This window comes from Scomber japonicus, chromosome 10 (assembly GCF_027409825.1).
Source record: "Scomber japonicus isolate fScoJap1 chromosome 10, fScoJap1.pri, whole genome shotgun sequence".
Classification (NCBI taxonomy): domain Eukaryota; kingdom Metazoa; phylum Chordata; class Actinopteri; order Scombriformes; family Scombridae; genus Scomber; species Scomber japonicus.
The window spans coordinates 7,149,972-7,168,916 of NC_070587.1; the positions used below are offsets into that span (position 1 = coordinate 7,149,972).

Sequence of the window (18,945 nt, forward strand, 5' to 3'; positions counted from 1 at the left end):
TGCCTTCACCATCAAGAAACCATGTCAACATATCAGTAAATTGTGTCTTAGATTGCTCGTTCTCTGCTCATCATGAGACGGTTTTGCTTTTCTAAGCACCCTGATTCATCACTTTGCACAGCAGATATTTTCCTCTGATGTCCAGAGATGTTCAAGAATATCATATTAGTGAGCAGCATCTAAATTCACTGTATGGGCTTCTCCTCTGTGTTGCAGCATCACCCAATTATGTTTTAATATATAATTACCAAATATTTTTAGTTTAACTGCTTGGAGTTAGTGGCTCTGTCTGAAATGTTTTTATTATATTTTATTTTTATTATCATTATCATTATAATAATAATAATAATAATAATAATAATACATTGTTTTATGTCTTGCGTTTTCACTTTATTTGATCTTATTTCTCATTTTCATTAATGTTTGTTACATGCTTCTATGTCCTTTTTGTGTGAAGCACTGGTGTATGTAATTTCATTTGTTGTAAAGCATTTTGAACTGCAGTTTTTGTATGAAAGGTGCTATACAAATAAACACATTATTATTACTTTCAGTAGTAGTAGTAGCAGTACTATTTTCTTCTTCTTCTTTTTCTTCTTCTTATTATTATTAAGATTTCAGACAATTGTTGTCATTTTGTGTTATCACCATCAGCTTCAGAGTCGCATGACGGTATTTTTCACAGCCCTAATGTACAGAGCATTACAATATGAGCAGAAAGTTGCGGGTTTTTTTCCGTTCCATTGTGAAATTTTGAGAGCACTACATAGTGAATATATTTACATACTCAGTATTTGGACACTCAAATAAAATAGTGGAGGGCCAACGTAGTGCACTATATAGTAATTAGGGAATGATTTCTGCTGGTCTGCAAGTGCCTCAGGATCCCCCAGGTGTGTTGAGGAAGTTACTGGAAAAAGAAAATGAAATCTAGGCTGCTCTGTCTTCTGTGCTGCCAATGTGAGGATGACCCAGATGAACAGGAAGGATGGATCAGATCCATAGCCACAGTTTTCTCTGATTTAATGCAGAGTATTCTTGTTATGAATTATTCACTTATAATGTGACACACTTACCATCAATTATTTGTCAAGCTCATTACAATTATTTATCGTTGGGATATAACTGTTTGACATTGCAATGTTGTGAAATACAGAGCAGACACAAAGAGAGAAAAAAATGTGTGCCTGTGTAAAGATGCAGGAAACGAGAAATACCATTGAGAAAACTAACATACCTGTGTGGTAAACCACTGCTGGAATGTTGTTAACTTTTGACAGGCGCACAAATAGTGTAACACTGAACTGAAATGGAGTAGGTGAAAAAAAAACAGAGGGATGAGGAGTTGAGAACAAGAGGCAAGGGACAGAGATGGGTTGACAAATCAGGGCACAGAGCTCATTTCACACACACACACACACACACACACACACACACACAAGTTCAAAGCCGATGGAGTTTGTGCTTGTTGCGGTGGAGTGAAGGAAAAGAGATGAGGGAAAGAGAGGGGGAGAAAAAAATACTTTGATTCCATTTGGCAGCTTGAAGGCAGCTCACTCCCTCTATCAAAAAGGGCAAGAAGCATGGAGCGTGCACTGCCACAAAATCAATACAGACAGAAAGAGCAAGGAGACAGAGATAAAGAGAGTGATAGATGTAGAGATAAAGAATGTTAAAAAAACAGGTAGAAAGAAAGCCAGAATGAAGAAAAAAGAGCAATGCATGGAGGGAAAGAGAGATGGATGAAGGAGAGAAAGGATAGATGAAGGAAGAAGTAGCATTTTAAGGCAGGACTTTCTCTCTATGGGACAAACAGAGTCATTGGATGGTTTTAGGGGTTGGTTGTTGGTTTCAGGTGTGAAAGAAATTCACTTTTGACTTTTGATGGGGTTGAGGTCAGGACAGTCAAGGTCTTTTACATCCAACACAGAAAAACCTTTTGTTGATTTGTTTTTAACATCCAGCAATTTATATATAAATATTGATCTTCAACACTCGCAGCTGTCCCGGGAACTCACCCACAAAGTCCATGAGTCTGCAAGTACGGCGAAGTGCTGTGTGATTCACCTGCCTGTTCTATCTTTGTACAGTAGGTGATCGTTAGCGTAACTATGAACACCTAAAGGTGTTACCAGGTTATTTCAGTCCTGGCTGCAACACAGTTCATTCTCTGCCTCCTCTGATTGCTTGCTGTTGTTGCTGCTGCTGCTTCATTATGCTGTTTCTGCTTCATGCTTGCAGCTTTCAGCTCTGTTTCTTCCTTCAGTTAGTTCTTTTGGTACAACATGGTCAACAACATTGTCAGCAAGTATGTATATGAATAAACTCAACCTGTTTTGGATGGCCTAATGATGCAATAACAAGTTTCAACCTTGAAGCCAAAATGGTGGCCAATATATCTCAATAGCATTTTATCAGGGAAATTGGTCTGTAACATTGACTGACTGTTGGATCCTAATTTTTTTAAGTGTCATGGAGATTCATAAATTAAACCATTTCTTTATGGGCCAGGTTTTGTGCATGGAGGGCACTGTCATGTTGAAACAGGAAATGGTCTTCCCCAAACTGTTCTATAAGGTTGGAACCCCACTGATGTATAAAACATCATTGTATATTGTAACATTAAGATCTGCAAAGTAACTGATAATGAATCATTAGTTTACAGCCCTTTGATATATAAATATTGTGCTGCACACATATACTAATAGTACTGGACTTTCTGTTCACACTGTGAGCTACACAATCTTTAAATCAGCAGGTCTGTTCATTATCTATAAAGTTGCATTTCTCTAAAGACTTGCAACATTGTCAAATTCTCTTATTTGTTACATTAAAGTCACAAATGTTTCCCGAAAATGTGTCCTTATCTGGTACACAAAGGGTACGATAATGATCCTTCACTTGTAAATGACAGGTCTGCGAGTCTTCTGAGAAATTGGACTGAGCACCTGAACGGTTCTACACCGTTTATTCTACAAGAGATACAGAGAATTTAGTGGCCTGCGCCCATCAACAGCCAGTCCAATTTCAGCAAATCCTTGGTTCACTACAGAGGTTAATGTAACTCATCAAAACAGTTTTGTAAAAGGTGGTATCAGAAAAACATGTTTTTATGTTTATATGTTTTTTCCTGTTTGAAACTTTGTAGCTCTACACTGTTACTAAGATGAGGTATAGCTTGAATTTAGGAATTATAACAACTACTAGAAAGTCTTTCAAACTGTAAATTTCCAAGTAAAATAATATCTATGCAAAGACATCAATGTTTCATCCACAAAAGACAAAAAACCACTCAAGCCTACTAATATTATTGAACTTTGGTTATTCTGACATTTTACTCCATCCTGACTGCCAGAGGTCCTCTGCACTGTAATTTGTGATGACCTGAATTTTATTTATAATGAGTAATCTTTTTCCCCATGATGAAATAATGATTATTTGCAGCCTTGAGGTTTCCTGCTATAATTAATCAAGTTAAATTTCCTGAAAATGTTAAATAAAGATCAACCTCACATTTTACAACTTCGAGCAAATATCTGGGGATTGAGAGTAGACATCCTCTGGTTTTAAGAGCTTATGGGCTGATATAGATTTATTCCCACTTCCGCACAGGTAAAGACTGTGATGGAAAGTACATAAAAGGAGAGCTGGATAAGTGAAAAACAAGAAAAAAGAGGGGAAAATACATAACTGATAAAAGTGAGGCTGCATAGAGAAATGCATGGAATGAGTGAGAGGCAAAGAAAAAATGAGATGGCAAGATGGAGAGAAGGGATGGCAGGAGATGAGGAAAAACATAATTAGAGACAGGCTGACGGAGAGCAGCAGGAGACTGAGAGGTACATAGATACTGTAGGAAATGGCGTGTAGCGTGTTGCAGCTTGGTGACAGAGTTGAAAGAGAGCGGGACGTAGCCAAAGATTGTGAGCGACAGAGGTAGGAAAGACAGAGAGGTGTGAAAGCTAAAAGAAAGCTAGAAGGCGAGCAGTGAGAGCTGAGGGGTGAAAATTGGCTGCGGGGTGCGGTGTGCATATGTCTCCGGGACTGGAGACGAGCTTTTATACTTGAGTCCAACAGCATTAGGCACCGTGTCTATCAGTGGACTCTGGCGTGACACTAAACCACACTCTGCAGGAAGCATCCGTTCTAATCATATCCTTCCTCAGACAGCACTCTATACTGACAGTACAAAAACAAACCAACAAAAAAAAAGCAAACTCACACACACATATACACACAGACTTGTTACCAGCAGTGTGGCACTGATGTAACCGAGACTATGACACTGATGTAACCAAGAGTATGGCAGTGATAGGCAGGCAGACAGGCATACAGTGATACACATACAGAAGAAATCTTACTTATTCACTGTTTTCTTATAAAAACACTGCACACGTTTAAAACCAACAACATGTACACACACACACACACGCTGCACACACACACACATTCCTGGGGTTCGTCCTTGACAGAAGCCCTAGCTGTAGGAGGATGTATCATCAGTCATGATTTCTTCATCGAGTGCCTCAGTCCAGACTAACAAACAACACACCAGCTTTGCTCTTTTCTTTTCGCATCACACCATTGGCACAATAGTAAGTCTTATTAAACAATACAATGCTTAAAAGCCCCTGAAGCTAACTAATCAATAGGCAACAGAGGACCGCTTGTAAGGAATATTTAGCACAGTTTAAGGAGAGAGTCACATATTAAGAATCTCTGGGCTTTGCTGCACAAAGAGCTGTGGCAAGGAGACAGATAAGGTACTTATGGTGTCCAGAGGCAATACAGACAGAGATGCACAGATAAAAGATTTTAACATACAACAGCATGTTAATGGTCATATAATTGTATCTTTCTACTTATCTACCAATCTATAAGGATTGGGCATTTGGATAATTACTGTTAACCATGGGATTACATTTCCTTTCTTGTTTGCCTGTTAAGATGACTTATAGAGTTTAAAAAGTAGCCTGGTGCAAAATGCTCAAATGGGAAAGCACACATAGGGACAAAAGATGATGCTCAAGTTGACTTAAAACAAAGGAGGAAGCCAGCAAAAGAAAAATATCCCAACCCATTGAGCCACCCTTAGGGTCTGTGCTGGGTATATTGTCATGTTTACTTTCCTATTTTAATACCTGATGGTGCTGCTTATACCTGATTTTTTTTGCTTGGCTACAAAAACTGATTTATATTGAGTGTGTACATAATCCCCTGAGGAGTGATGTTTCTTTATATTAGACGAGGACGATGATGACGTTTGTTTGTCTGTGGAGCGAAATATAGCTGTGCCCGAGAGCAGCAGAAAACAAACACAGTGACTACATGAGCGTGAGCCCTTATAGTCTCTATGTGGGAAAGTGGTGTCCGTCACCATGGCAACCACCTGGTAGTACACTCGCCCTTGTAGAGAGGAAAAGCCAGTGGAGTCAGGTGGGGTCAGAGGTCAGTGCTTACCCCACACTTGCTGAGAGCGATGTACCACCATCTCTCCCTCACCGAGCGGAAACTGCGGCCACCCACGCAGCTCAGAACTTCCTCGTTCCCATCTCCCTCCACCTGAGAGAGATAGAAGAAATGCAGGGAGTCAGGGAGGGAGGGAACGTGCAAGAGAGGATGCTGTTACCCAAAAAAGGGTAACAGCACGCATTTTACCTCAGAGACACGCTTAATTATCACAGGAGAGTGGGAGCTTGAGATATGAAGATACGAACATATTTCACACCCAGATATAGCTTGAAATGTGGCAACAAGATCCACTAACCGCCATAACAACAGAGTCACGCTAGCAATCACACTTCCTAATGTGATAAACAAACAGATTGTGCTGCTTATTGAAAAGAGACAAAATGATTTTATTTAGGAAAGGGTGTTTAGGTATATCAATACTTTTAGGATTTACAGTTTGCGTTTGTCACCCTACACAGGAAGGGAAAATTAAACCAAATTAAACAGTCTTATATCTGAGTTGTGAACTCTCGAATACAGATGTCTCCATCTCTGCTGTAAAGGAATAAACAAATACAAAGACAAGATTTTATTGAACTACCAAGGGTTAGGGATGAGGAGGGAACAAATGAGCATATACACATATATAGTGCATGAATGAATGAATGAACAATTGAAATTGAGGATTATTATGAATGAGTCAAAGTACAATGAGGGAAATAATTCCAACTGAAGCCAATAAAAATAATCTCGACACTACTGTAGCTCTTTCCATCAACTTAGACAGAACGCATATGGAGGATAGTTTCCTACTGTTTCCTTAGTGATGGAGGCTGATGTTGAGGCAAACAGTGAAGAGTGCTGAGCAAGCTGAGAGAGACTTGTTGATCTTCAGGTTGTCAAGGTGACAGCCAGATGAGAACTACTATAGGTTAAGTGAGGCGATCTTATTCAGCATTTCTTCAGGAGAGTGAATTCAATGCTCAGATTAGCTTTGACCACATAGTAAAAACACAGCAGGTCTTCACGTTTTGATGCCTTCAGTTGCAGGCTGTAGAGTTCGATGCTGGAGCTCTATCCAACAAAAATGTTCTTGGAAAAAGTCTTGATGACAGCCTTTGCAGACTTGAAGGAAACAAATTTGCAATAGTACATAAAACATAACTACATGATGAAAATAGGAGATTACAAAAATAATAGATATTCAAATGGAAAACAGCGTTTGATAGCTTGTTTCTTTAGGTGTCTTTGAAGTCTTTCTTCTTATTTGAGTTTCTTTCTGGTGCTTTCTGCTCTCAGAAAAAGTGAAAAAGACAATGCCCAGAATGCTATGTATGGCCCATCACATTTGGCAAGGCCAAAAGAAAAACAGAAGAAACCCAAAAAAAGTTGTAACATTTTTTATAGTCTAGTAGGCATGCTTTGGAAGAAAGAGTATCCTTGGTTGTCTTTTGGAGAGCACATTTTGATTACTAATTAATTTCTTTGTGTGAAGAGAAAAACTGGTCCATAACTAAAACAGGAATAATACATTTTATTCCTATCACATCTAGGGAGAACATTCGGAGGCTATGCGCTTGTAATTTGATACTTCGATACTCACTCATTTCTGTCATCAATGTTTCTCAGTGTTGAGAAAAACACTGAGAAATCACATTATACTGATATAGAATAAAATCAATAAACTTTCCTTTTCTGATTTGTAGATAAAACTAGGGTCAACTAAGGTCAACATGATCCTATCAATAAAACCACAGCCAAATAATGCACTGTGGTTAATATAAAATAAATCAATGCAATAATAGGGTGTTAAAAAGTTGTTACTGAAATGGCTGCTAAGTGGCAGTGTGGTACCATGTAAATGAACAGGGTTTTGAAACAGAAACTGAACATTCCTATCCTTTCAGAAAAACAAAAGGGTTCTGAAATGCAATAAAGGTTAACGATGGTTAAAGTCAAGACAATTTAGACTGTGAATAAAAAGCAGAGGAGGAGAAAGACTTAGAATGCAATGTGGGCTTGCTTGTCTACAAATGTATGACCTTAGAGATAGTTTAAATGAGTAGGTTGGTGCAGCCTGCCTGTATCGGAAAGGAGACAAAACCATTAATTCTAGAAACTGTCAATTTCTTTTCGTGGCTGGTGGGAAAGGCTGCTTTTTTTTTAAAGTTCCGTTCAATGTTTTTCCCCGACGTCCTTCATGCCATGCGGCCAGAGGTCACTGCGTATGTGTGTGTGTTTCTGCATATGCTGCTGTCCTAGGGTTCGTCCATTGCAGGTGTTACAGGGAAGAACAATCTCCAGGATCCTTTTTTAGCTGACTGAGATGCATCATCAACAGTGGAAATGTATGAATCAGTAAAATGTTGCAGAAACACATTACTGGCCATTAGCTCTATCTCTCCCTCTCCCTCTCTTCGTGTCTTTGTTTTCCTCTTTTACATATCTCAGTGCCTTCTTAGCATAACAAAAGAATATGCAATCAGAAAGATGAAAATAAGTTCAACTGTCTGGTGATGGGATTCTGTGTTTTTTGCGTAGGGACAATGGAGTAAGGAGGTAAGGATGCTTGCTGACACTGACGATGCCATTATGTTGAAGTGTGTGCATGCATAGAGTATGTATGTGTGTTCTTACCACGCATCCTGACCAGGTGTAACGTGTGGTGAGGTTAATGACTTGGTTGTTCTCAGGCCTCAGCACCGCTTCCTTCTGGTAGCAGTTCTGCTGGGAGCAGACACGAATGAATCAAAATCAGAGCAATGTTGACGACATTCAAAACTGTCCTTATTAAATTTTGTGTTGTATGTAATTAACCTTCAGTCTCTTCATACTTTTTCACAAAATACTTTTCAATTAAGTTATAAAGACGTGCCTAAACATGCCGCATTCAGCTTTGGATTATACCCATGGAAAGTTGTACACATCTTTAATAATAACTGAGCAGTAAAAGCATAACACACCATTTTTCCAGTCCAGGAAATGCAGTGTGTGTTTAATAAAAAGGTAATTGAAAAAGTGACTGCATTTCCTTCTGGTCTATTGAAGCTGCTGGAAGTGGAATTAAAATTGATATTTTGGCGTCTGGCTTGGATTTCTCCATGTGTGACTTCTGAATATACGTGAAAGATGGGAAGTCTAGCATGAAAGCTGTACTATTTGAATCTGTGAAACTGACACCAAAATCTATCTGAGAGCTGTGAAATGCTGTGATGTTTGTCGCTGCACTGGAAATATCTCAACATCATGTCACGTCTACACTATGCATTGCAAAATGTCAGAAGAATACACCGTCAAATGACCAGATGGGCCAAGAAATGCAAGGTATATGGTCCATATTATACTCTTTTCTCTATAGCATGAGAAGAAACTGTTACATGAGACGCTGTGTGTTGATGGAAAAAAACAATGGGCTGGTTAAATATGGCTTCAAAATGGCTGCATGGAGAGGATCTGTCCATGACGAATTGTCACATTATACATTATTCATTGGTTGTGAAGGCAATTGAATGTTTATTTTATAGACTGCATCATGTTATATGTCACAGTACCAGCTGACAGATACATGTGAATGCTCCACAGTTTAAATATAAATACTTGTTATTTCTATAGCTGAAAGACCAATATTACATGAATCCACTCTCTCTAAAAGCCAATTCAGATTTAATGACTTCAAATTGCAATAACAACCAGATGTTAAATTTACATTAAACAGACAGTGGGTAGAATAATCAGCTTGTGAACCCACCGAATGTACGTGTAAATGTTTACAGCGTTACACACAGAGTTATGCTATTACGTATTATTGAAAGTGACATATTTTCTATTGTTTTGGCTCTTCACTCCAGCAAATTGGATTTGAAGTAAAACAATGACTATGAAGCAAGCAAGTGCTGACTTTCACTTTCAAGGTTTGTCAGGGTAATCTTGGGTGAACAGTGTATGATTCCTGGACCTTTTTATACATCAAATCCCCCACCCCCACTCCCCCACCCACTTATAATGACAGTGTTATAAGTCCTACACCGTTCAGCCAATATAGATGCAAATACCCTCAAATTAAAGCTGATAGAAAACACTTTACCCATTTAGTTACACTTTTATTCAGGATCTTATGTGTTTAAGTGAAAAACAATGTGAGTGATCTATTGTCACCATTCTGTATTTTACTGTAAATAGCAGTATTATCTTATAAAACTTTTCTCATGCTGTCATTTTCTGTGGAGCCACTTCAGCTGAGGCACAATTCTCTGGTGTCTGACTTTGTGTTCACAAATATGGATTGTACCATCCTTGATCACTACATGTATCATCAATCATACATCATTGCCTGTGAGTGAAAACCCTCTATTTCCAAAAAGTCAATTTTTCAAGAACTGAAAAAGACAGCTTTGTTTTATTCTGAGCAGCATGAGATGGGTGTGATCCTTCAGTTGAAGTCAAAATATGAATTTTAACAAAGTTAGGGTTTTTTTTTCATTAGGACAGTGACGTGTGAATTAGTAAATGGAGCCATATTTCTCTTTAAATATGGCTTGTCAAAAGACATGGTGTAGCTGGTGTCAGTATCTCACCTTTTCAGGCCTCTTGTACACAGCTGGCCACTGAGAACTGTCATCAAAGTACAGCAATATGTTCTGACAGCAGCGAGACTGCACAGGGGAGAGACAGGGAGACAGGGGGGGAAAGAGAAAGAGATTAGGAGAAAGGCAGGGGTGGGATGTGCATAGATCAGAGAGGAGACAGTGAGATGGTTTGAGATTTATACCACAAAACCTGTTTCCAAAGTCTGCGGGCTAAAACAGTAAAGCAAAGCATGGGTAGAAGAAAAGAGAATGGAACAACAAAACAGATGCAGAGGAGGACAGAGCAGAGGAGAGGAAAAAAAGGAGGAGAAGGAGGGGGATTGAAAAAAAAAGGATGGGGCGGGTATAGCAGGAACAACCGGAGGAAGAATGAGATAAGAGAGAAGAGAGCAATGGCATCAGTTTAAATGAGGTAAGAGGAAGGAAAGAGAAGAGAGAAGCTGTTAAGAGTGAAATAGAGAAAGAATGATGAAAGAAGACAAGTAAACCAATTATGATGCCAAATAAGAAAGAATGGGCAAGTTATGTCAATGTTGGGAAATTGAGCAAAATCAATAAATGTAGAAAAAAGCATATTGTAGACTTTACAACAGTTAGCCGTCCTACCTTTGGATAACGAAACCGGAAGTCCAGACGTCCAAATTCAGTGAGAAAGCAGAAGCGAGTGAGAAAAACCCAGTCCTGTGAAAAAAGAGAATAAGTAGATGGAAAAAAGTTCATAAATAGCTAAATATTAACCTGGATGATAACCTGCAACAAGTCCAATAGTAAAACCATGCTAGCAGCCCTGTGAGGCTTTATTTAGGTATGCTCAGCTAAATGCTGACGTCACTGCTGGCATCAAATGTTAGCATGCTAACATTTGCTAATTAGCACAAAAAAACACAATACTTCTGATAATTGTCATTAGTTTTACGAATTTGGTCATAAACTAAGTATTAGAAAAAAAAGAAGACGGTGCTAGAAAATGAAAAGTCCAGGAATCACCAAATAGATTTGCATATTTTCTGAGAATGTCCACCCCATCCTTATCTTAAATGCCTGGACCACATTTTATGGCAATTGATCCAATAGTTTCAACATTTTTAACGCACAACAACAGTCCTGGTGATACTAGAGAAAAGGGAAAACAGAATGAATAACTATAACATTCTGTAGACATTTTTCACTAGATAAATGAAAACTTTGACCAGCTGGTGGCAAAGAGGAAAGCCAAGGAATCACTAATTCCATGGATCCAGGATTAATCCTCTGTGCACCATACATATCTGTACCAAATAACATAACAAGTCATTCAGTAGTTGTTGCTATATTTTAGTATGGACTGACCAACTGACAAAGTATAGAGTAGTACAGTGTATGGAAGAGGTAAAAGGGTCTATAGCAAAGAAAAAAATAAATGTAGCAATAAAGGAGACAGAGAGAGAGAGAGAAAGGAGCGGGAATGAGGGAAATCAATGGGCAGAATTTCAGAAAAGGTATTGAAGAAGTGGAGGAATAGTAAAAAGGAGCTTTAGGTAGAAGAGAAAAAGAAGAAAAACTAGAAAGGAAGGAGGTAGTGCCAAAAGGGTAAACTTCCAGAGAGGGTAAACAGAAAGGGCATTAGGGAGCTGCTGAGCACATTAATAAGGAAGAGAAAGAGAAGAGTGGAGAAGAAAGAAAAAAAAACTATCCATTCTTAATATTATTCAGCTATAAGCTTGGCAGCATGATGCCAGATAATAGTGCTGATGATGTACTTCACTGGGCTTACATAAGGCACTGCAGCATCGGCATGGCGGATCAGTCTGTGGTGGTCTATATATATATATATAATATATTTTCTATACAGCTGTGAGCAGACACATTCTGTAGATATGGATCATAGTGCTGAACACAGCAGTAACACCAAATCACTTAGATACTGTTCACACACACTTTTCATCATCTGGAAGACTGCCTGGTGTGAGCTGGCCAAACCGAGGCAGACAGAGTTCTGAACCAAATTGAGACATCAGGAAGTTTTGCTAAATTACTAAAACAAATGACAGAAGTAGAACATTTTCTTTGGTGTCAGAGCGCAGGCCCATGCCCTCTAGAGAGTAACAACCCCAGATGACAAGACACAATGGCCCTCAGTTAGTGGGTTGACCCTTCACCTGAGTGGTTAGCGCAGTTGTTTGTGGTCTGGATGACTGGGGTTTGAGACCCAGTGTGGGAACCTTCCTTCACTACATTTAGACAGGTGACAGTAGAGAGACCAGGATGGAGTATTTACTGTGATAAATGCCTTATAGTCACTAAGTTGATCCACAGTCGTATTTTTTTAATTTATTATCAGTAACTGCAGTGCTAAGTTTAATACATGATGGCAACTGAAAAACCAAAGGATCTACATTTTTCAGCTATTAATAACTCTGGGTTAGAGCTGTGTGATGATTACTAAGTGAGATATCGTAGTATCTTTGCCACGCTAGTAGGGCAGGAGATTTTTCAACACTGTGCCAATATAAATATGAGTTTTGGAAATAATACCAATACAATATTTTTTAAACACATTAGTTACTTACTCCATACCATACTTGTCAGTGCATCAGTGTTTTAATGTCTTAACAAAAGCAACCACACGAAAACTTTGCCTACATAAAGTATAGTCTAAAATTATTCTTTATTTAAATTTAATATTATTCAGGTATATATTTCTTGTCATATACCTGAACATGCCCAGCCCACATGATTCATTTATAAAACACTATACTTTCTCAGCTCTTTCCTTTTCATTAGATTCTGACCAAGTAGCTCATTCAATGCCAACTTTGAGTGATTGGCACTAAAGCTGAAACAGTAGTGGACAAATCAATCAGTCACCCGACTATAATCTATAATCTATAATGTACATGTGGATTTTCTGCTTTTATTTGCTTTGAATAACAGCAAAGTTAGTTTTTTAAGGAAAAATGCAGAATTTCTTTCCAAGTTCTTTCTGAATATCTTTGGTGTCTTTAATGTCTTTGTCTTTAATGTCTTTAATTCTCTTTGATAGTAACTCCATATGTTTGGGTTGTGGACTGTTGGTCTGGACAAAATGATGTTTGACTTTAGGAAACAGTGATCTCCTTTTTTCTCCTTGTACTGACATTTAATGAATAAGAAAATCTTCAGATTAGATTAGTCAATGATAAAAATATTGATTGGTTGCAGTCCTAGATTTAGTATGTGACACCAATATGACAAAACATACTGTACAGAACTATTCATTTATCATTTCACACAACAGTCAAAGTAGCTTTTAAGACCAGGAAAAGACATAAAACCTGGGGAGGTGGGCGTTGATATAATAAAAAAAAAATAATAATAACCCTAACCCAACCATTTATATACATTTCATGACATAAAAACTCCCAAATGGTCGACTCTACGTCAGCATTAACACCGACTTCTCAGAGCTGATTTTAAGAAGCAAATGACAGGTTGAGCCATTTTCAACTCATGAAATGTTGATTTTTATAAATTTGCTGTCAACATCAACATTAATACCAGTATTGATCTGTTCAATTCCAGTGCAGTCATCTAATTTAGTTTACTGCTCACACTCAAAACACATTTAAGTTTGTAGTCCTTCTTTAATGTATCTCCAAGTTCTGCTTCAGGCAATATTTACTTCCCCTTAAACTAAATATTAAAATAAGCAGATCCAAAACATGACCACAACTTGAGACACACTATATTCTGACTTGTCCAACCACACACAAGAATCACATTTCAAGTTGCACATTTCAGGATCCTCAAGGACTTGAGCAGTCTCCTTTTCCTTATTAAAACTGGCCTTAAGGTTAGTTGTTATGAACGCTTGATCTCCAACCAACCAACAAAACTCCCCATGCACCATTATCCTGTAATTACCTCTGCCCTGTATTCTTTCTACATAAACAAGCACAGTAATTTCTGTGCTGAGAAATAAAGTGCAAACAGAGCAGTGTAGCATGGTCGGCACTGCTGCCACCATATATCACAGCAAACAAAACCGCAGCCATATTTCAGCCCTGGCATGCCAGCCAGCTTCAGCCCCTGGAGCCTCTGGCATATAATTCACAGCCAACTCCAAAAGAGACTGAAGCCCGAATCTCGCTCCCACCCCTGTGTGTTGTCCTGGGTGACGCGTCGGGCTGGAACCATGACAACCAGAGCAGCAGAAGGAAGCGCTGACCCAGAGAGAGGTCAGTTAGGCTCATGTTTGCATTTTGGCATTGGTTGCACTTTATTTGTAAAAAATATGAAATTCAGTATAGATCTTGACACTAAAAAAGGAAAAAAAGAAAGAGAGGGTGGTCTGGTTGGGATGGAGGATGGTATAATTAAACTCACCACGGGCTAGGACTGTGAAAGGCCTCCTTTGTTGGACAAACACACACAAATACACACAGAATAACCCATGAGCATCTGTCATACACTCTTTCACCATGCATACCCACACTCATCTACACAAACACACCAATCGTAAGTCCTTCCCCCCTGGTTATTGTCATGGCAACCACAGCATGCCTTAGTGTGCAGCTGCCATAGAAACATCAAAAGCCCAAACCAGTCATCCACAACACACACAAACACTTTTATTTTGTCCCACTCTCGTATGTTCATCCTTCAAATTACCTGCTCAATAAACCAGCAGTAGAAAAACTCCAAATGGACTGACTTCAGAGTGGATAATTAGACTTCCTTCTTGTTTTATGAGCCAAGTGTTTGAGCCATATACGAAACCACACACACTCACACACACACAGGGTGTTAAAAATAATTTCTGGATAGACTTAGCTGCTGATTAATTGATATATAGAAAAAAAAACAGTAGAAAAAAACAGTAAAAAATACTAAATATATCTTATTACAGATATTATAAATCTCTTACTGGCCCTCTAGTTTACTCATGTCACAAAGCTTGATAAATACCCATAAACAACCAACAACATGATTCTGAAAATCTCATTCCGAAACATTGGACATTAAAATGCTGTTATAAAGTCAGTAACAGCCTCCACTCTTCTAGGAAGGATTTCCACAAGATTTAGGAACCTGGCTCAACAGGTTTTCTTCCATTTCAGCCACAGGAGCATTAGTGAGATCGGGCACTGATGTGGGACGATAAGGCCTGGCTCGCAGTGGGCTTTCCAATTTATCCCCGAAAGTGTTTGATGGGGTTGAGGTCAAGGCTTTGTGCAGTCCAGTGAAATATTTCCTCAACAAACTCAGGAAAGTGTTTCTTTATGGACCAGGCTTTGTGTATAGGGCATTGTCATGTTAAAACAGGAGAGTCTTCAATGAATTGCTGCCACAGTGTTGAAAGCACTATAGGCCCTTTTGACATGTCCCAGTAAGGAAAGCACAGGTGTAAACAATAAAATGAATGATGGCTGAATTCCATTAAGCTGCTTCAGTTTCCAGGTCCTGGCACTGTGAATGCTGGCTCACTGTCACAGCTTACTAGGACACTTGAAAAGAAGCCATAATGTCAATGTTTTTATTAACACCTGTTATCCTGCTATGACAACTCAAAAATGATGCTGTCATTGAAGCAACTGGAAAAACCATGAAAAATAGCCTCAAACAAACATACCAAACCGTATGCAAAAATACATGGACAGGACTGTCCTAATATTTTTGTCCATACAATGTAAATACACTGATGTATATAAACTTTTTAGTCACATTTACAATTAATTGAGATACATGTGATAATTTATCTATTGTAAGTACTTTATAATACAGTTAGCCTGTTAAGATTTTTGGTGATAATACCAAGGTGTGTCAATTGACAAAAACTTTAATAATCAACCATTCACATACTGTAATTTACTTATATATGGAGTATATGGTTATAAATGGAATATTGATGGGTTTTGGACTGTTGGTTGGACAAAAAAACCCTTTTCAAGCTGTCACCCTGGACTGTACTTGCCAACATTTATCAATTAAACAATTCATTAACAAATAATCAAGAGATTAATCAATTATCAAGCCCTACTTTGAGTAAAAAAAGAGTACACATTTCTACACAATAGACAGTTGAGGCCGCTGAGTTTTGTTTTTGTTTGTTGGTCATTTTTTGATATGTTTCTGGTAAGTTAAACTTAAAGATAGCAGAGTCTAACAAGGCCAAAATGAAATCAACAAGCCTTACATAGCTGTTCGCACAATTCACCACCGGGTCAAGCTATTACACCAACATCAAGTCAGTGTAGCTCACTGTGTGTGTGTGTGTGTGTGTGTGTGTGTGTGTGTGTGTGTGTGTGCATGTGTGTGTGTGCCTGTGGGGAACAGGAAACAGACCGAGCCCTGGAGAGCAGCAACAGTGGATGAGGTGTCTACCTTAATCCCCTTTTAGTCTTCTTATTTCCCCATGGCCGCTGCATTGTGATGCAGAATCACTCCCGTACACCCTGTGTGTGTACGTACACCCCATTAATCAACTGCTATGCCTTGATGCAGTATCCGGTCAATTCAGCATCTCCCCGTCTCATTCTCTGTGTCTTTCCTTTCTTCTCTCTTCCTCCCTCACAGTTTCTTTCCTTTCATCTGTAGCTTTCTGTCTTTTTTCTCTTTCTCTGTTTGCTTGCTAAGCCTCATTAACAATTAATTACCAATCAGCCAGTCAAGTCACCCCTGGACCGCTGGGCTTCTCAATGATTCATTAGTCAGGGTTATACAATGCTGCAACGCATAAACACACTCACACACTGACAAACACACTCACGCATCAAGCTCTGTCCCTCTCTGTCTCTCTTGGTGTCTCACAGGAGCACACACACACACACACACGCAAACAAACATATGGATGCATGAAAACACTCCTTCCTATACACACACCTGCACACAGCACAGTCACAGAGCTTTTATCTTGTCACAATGTTCTCATTAAAAAGAGCTGCAGCGAAACTGATTGGGTGATCGACTTGGAAATTCTCTACATACAGGGTTACCAAACTTAGATGTTAGTTCCAAGAAGTTCTCGGTGACTTTCAAAGTCTTCTTTGGTGAAATTAAAAAATTCAGAACTGGCATATTTTAAGATAAGACATGACATTAATTAAAATATTACATCACACAGTAGGCTTCTTTACTTCATCATCCTATTAAGTCCTGATGAAATCCTTCATTTCCAAACTGATGCTATATCAACCCAACATCCATCATATAGTGTTTTCCCTCAGGATGAGAGATGTTGATTTTAGGATGGAGAAAAGTCCACAGAGTGAAGGCACTGATGAATATGGCCACTACAGTTTTAAATTAGAAAAAAGGACTTTCAAGGGCATCTGTTCATTTTCATTAGTTTTCAAAAGGCAAAAGTTTAAAGGCCTTTCTGGTCTAATCCACACATTTCCATTAACTGTAGATATCCAAAGACCAAAGACATTTTAACCTGTCTGCAGCCACATTTCTACAGAATCAGCATTGCATATTGATTCTGTAAAACAATAGCTTTAGTCCCTGAGAGAAATACCTCAGAAAGTTTTAGAAAACACTAAAACTATAGCTGAATGATTCATCGTTGATTGTAATTTTTGATAATTTGATTTTTTTTTAGCATAACAGCAATTTGAAATCCCAAGAGCAGCAATTTTGACAATGAGTTATATACTTAGAAGTGTCTTAACAAGCTATAAAGACAACTGTTGCCAGCAAATTTAGTTGGCTGTTGCATAGTTTATTAACTCTGCATTAGGGGAGATATAGCCCTAATATAATATCACAATGATTCAGGGTACTTCTGTGATGATATGACAGACTTCTTTGTTGTTAGTCTTCTTCCCCTATTTACAGATTACTGTGGTTTGTTGTACATCTGAAGTTTTCCATTTAAAAAAACTAAATTTACTTTTGAAAGTGATTTTTCTCTGACTGAAAAAAATAACAAGAACAAGACATATTTGTGATTATTATGCCTGGTACAAAATCTTATTGAATACAATGTAGAAATAAATCATTGAAAATTTGCTTAAATTGCAAAATCAGAAAAAACACAAGATATTTTATGTCGAGTGGCACCTAATGATCAATTCATATGATCTAATTTTCTTGATTAATCATTTTGTCAGCAGTTCAAAATCCAAATATATTAAGTTTACTATCATATATAACACCAAAAAAATAATAAATAAATAAAATAATAATAATAAATAAAATAAAACAATTACTTGATTATCAAAGTAGTTTCTGATTAACTATATTTCAACTGGCTAATCGATTAATCAACTAATTGTCGCCGCTCTAATTTTCATGAAGAACTATAACAGCAACTGTGTGCTCAGCTGTATAAGTATAACTGAGCAGCACTGTAGCTCAGCCTCAGTTTTAGACTTTGTAAATGTTCACCATCAGCTTGCTGCAAACTTATACAGTTATATGGACACTGGGGAAGCTTTAAGCAGAGTGTGTGTGCTTTTATTGGCTATTGCAGGAAAGGAAAGTTTATTCCTTCCCCTGCACAGTTTTCTTCCTGTTGTATTCAAAAACGACAACCTTCTTCTGACCTTAAAGCCACAACTGGGCCTCTAAGGGACATTTTATCAGTGCCTCCACACACCATGAGCCACTTAGGCTAATTGTACAAATCGACCAGCCCAAATAAAGCTGTTGACCAGTCTGCCGCATCAGTGCTATGGATAACTTTGTTTATGTGTCTCTATTTCTCTGGTGATTTCACAGTTTCAACAGTTCATCCATCACAGGGTGGTTAAATTGTATTTGTCAATTTACAGCTCTGCCTTCCCCTCTCTAGACTCTGATGCAGCTTAAGCATCATGGGACTGATTTTTTTCATGTGTGCTTTGGTTTATTCTGTGTGTGACTTAGTGGGTGACCTTGGGGCAGACATGCATGAGCAACACTGATGATGTGTTAAACTGTACACACACTTACACAATATCAATAT

At 38.3% G+C, this 18,945-nt stretch overlaps 1 protein-coding gene across 1 annotated transcript in view; it reads right to left on the reverse strand.

Annotated features, from left to right (window-relative positions):
- The window catches only part of tmem145 (transmembrane protein 145), a 35,555-nt gene that overhangs the window by 14,467 nt on the left and 2,143 nt on the right, over window positions 1-18,945 (reverse strand). Inside the window, exons 2-5 of the mRNA XM_053326373.1 lie at window positions 10,644-10,718; window positions 10,026-10,103; window positions 8,089-8,175; window positions 5,461-5,562 (exon numbers count right to left, since the gene is read on the reverse strand). Of these exons, the coding sequence (XP_053182348.1) occupies window positions 5,461-5,562; window positions 8,089-8,175; window positions 10,026-10,103; window positions 10,644-10,718 (342 nt within the window). The remainder of the gene's footprint in view (window positions 1-5,460; window positions 5,563-8,088; window positions 8,176-10,025; window positions 10,104-10,643; window positions 10,719-18,945) is intronic.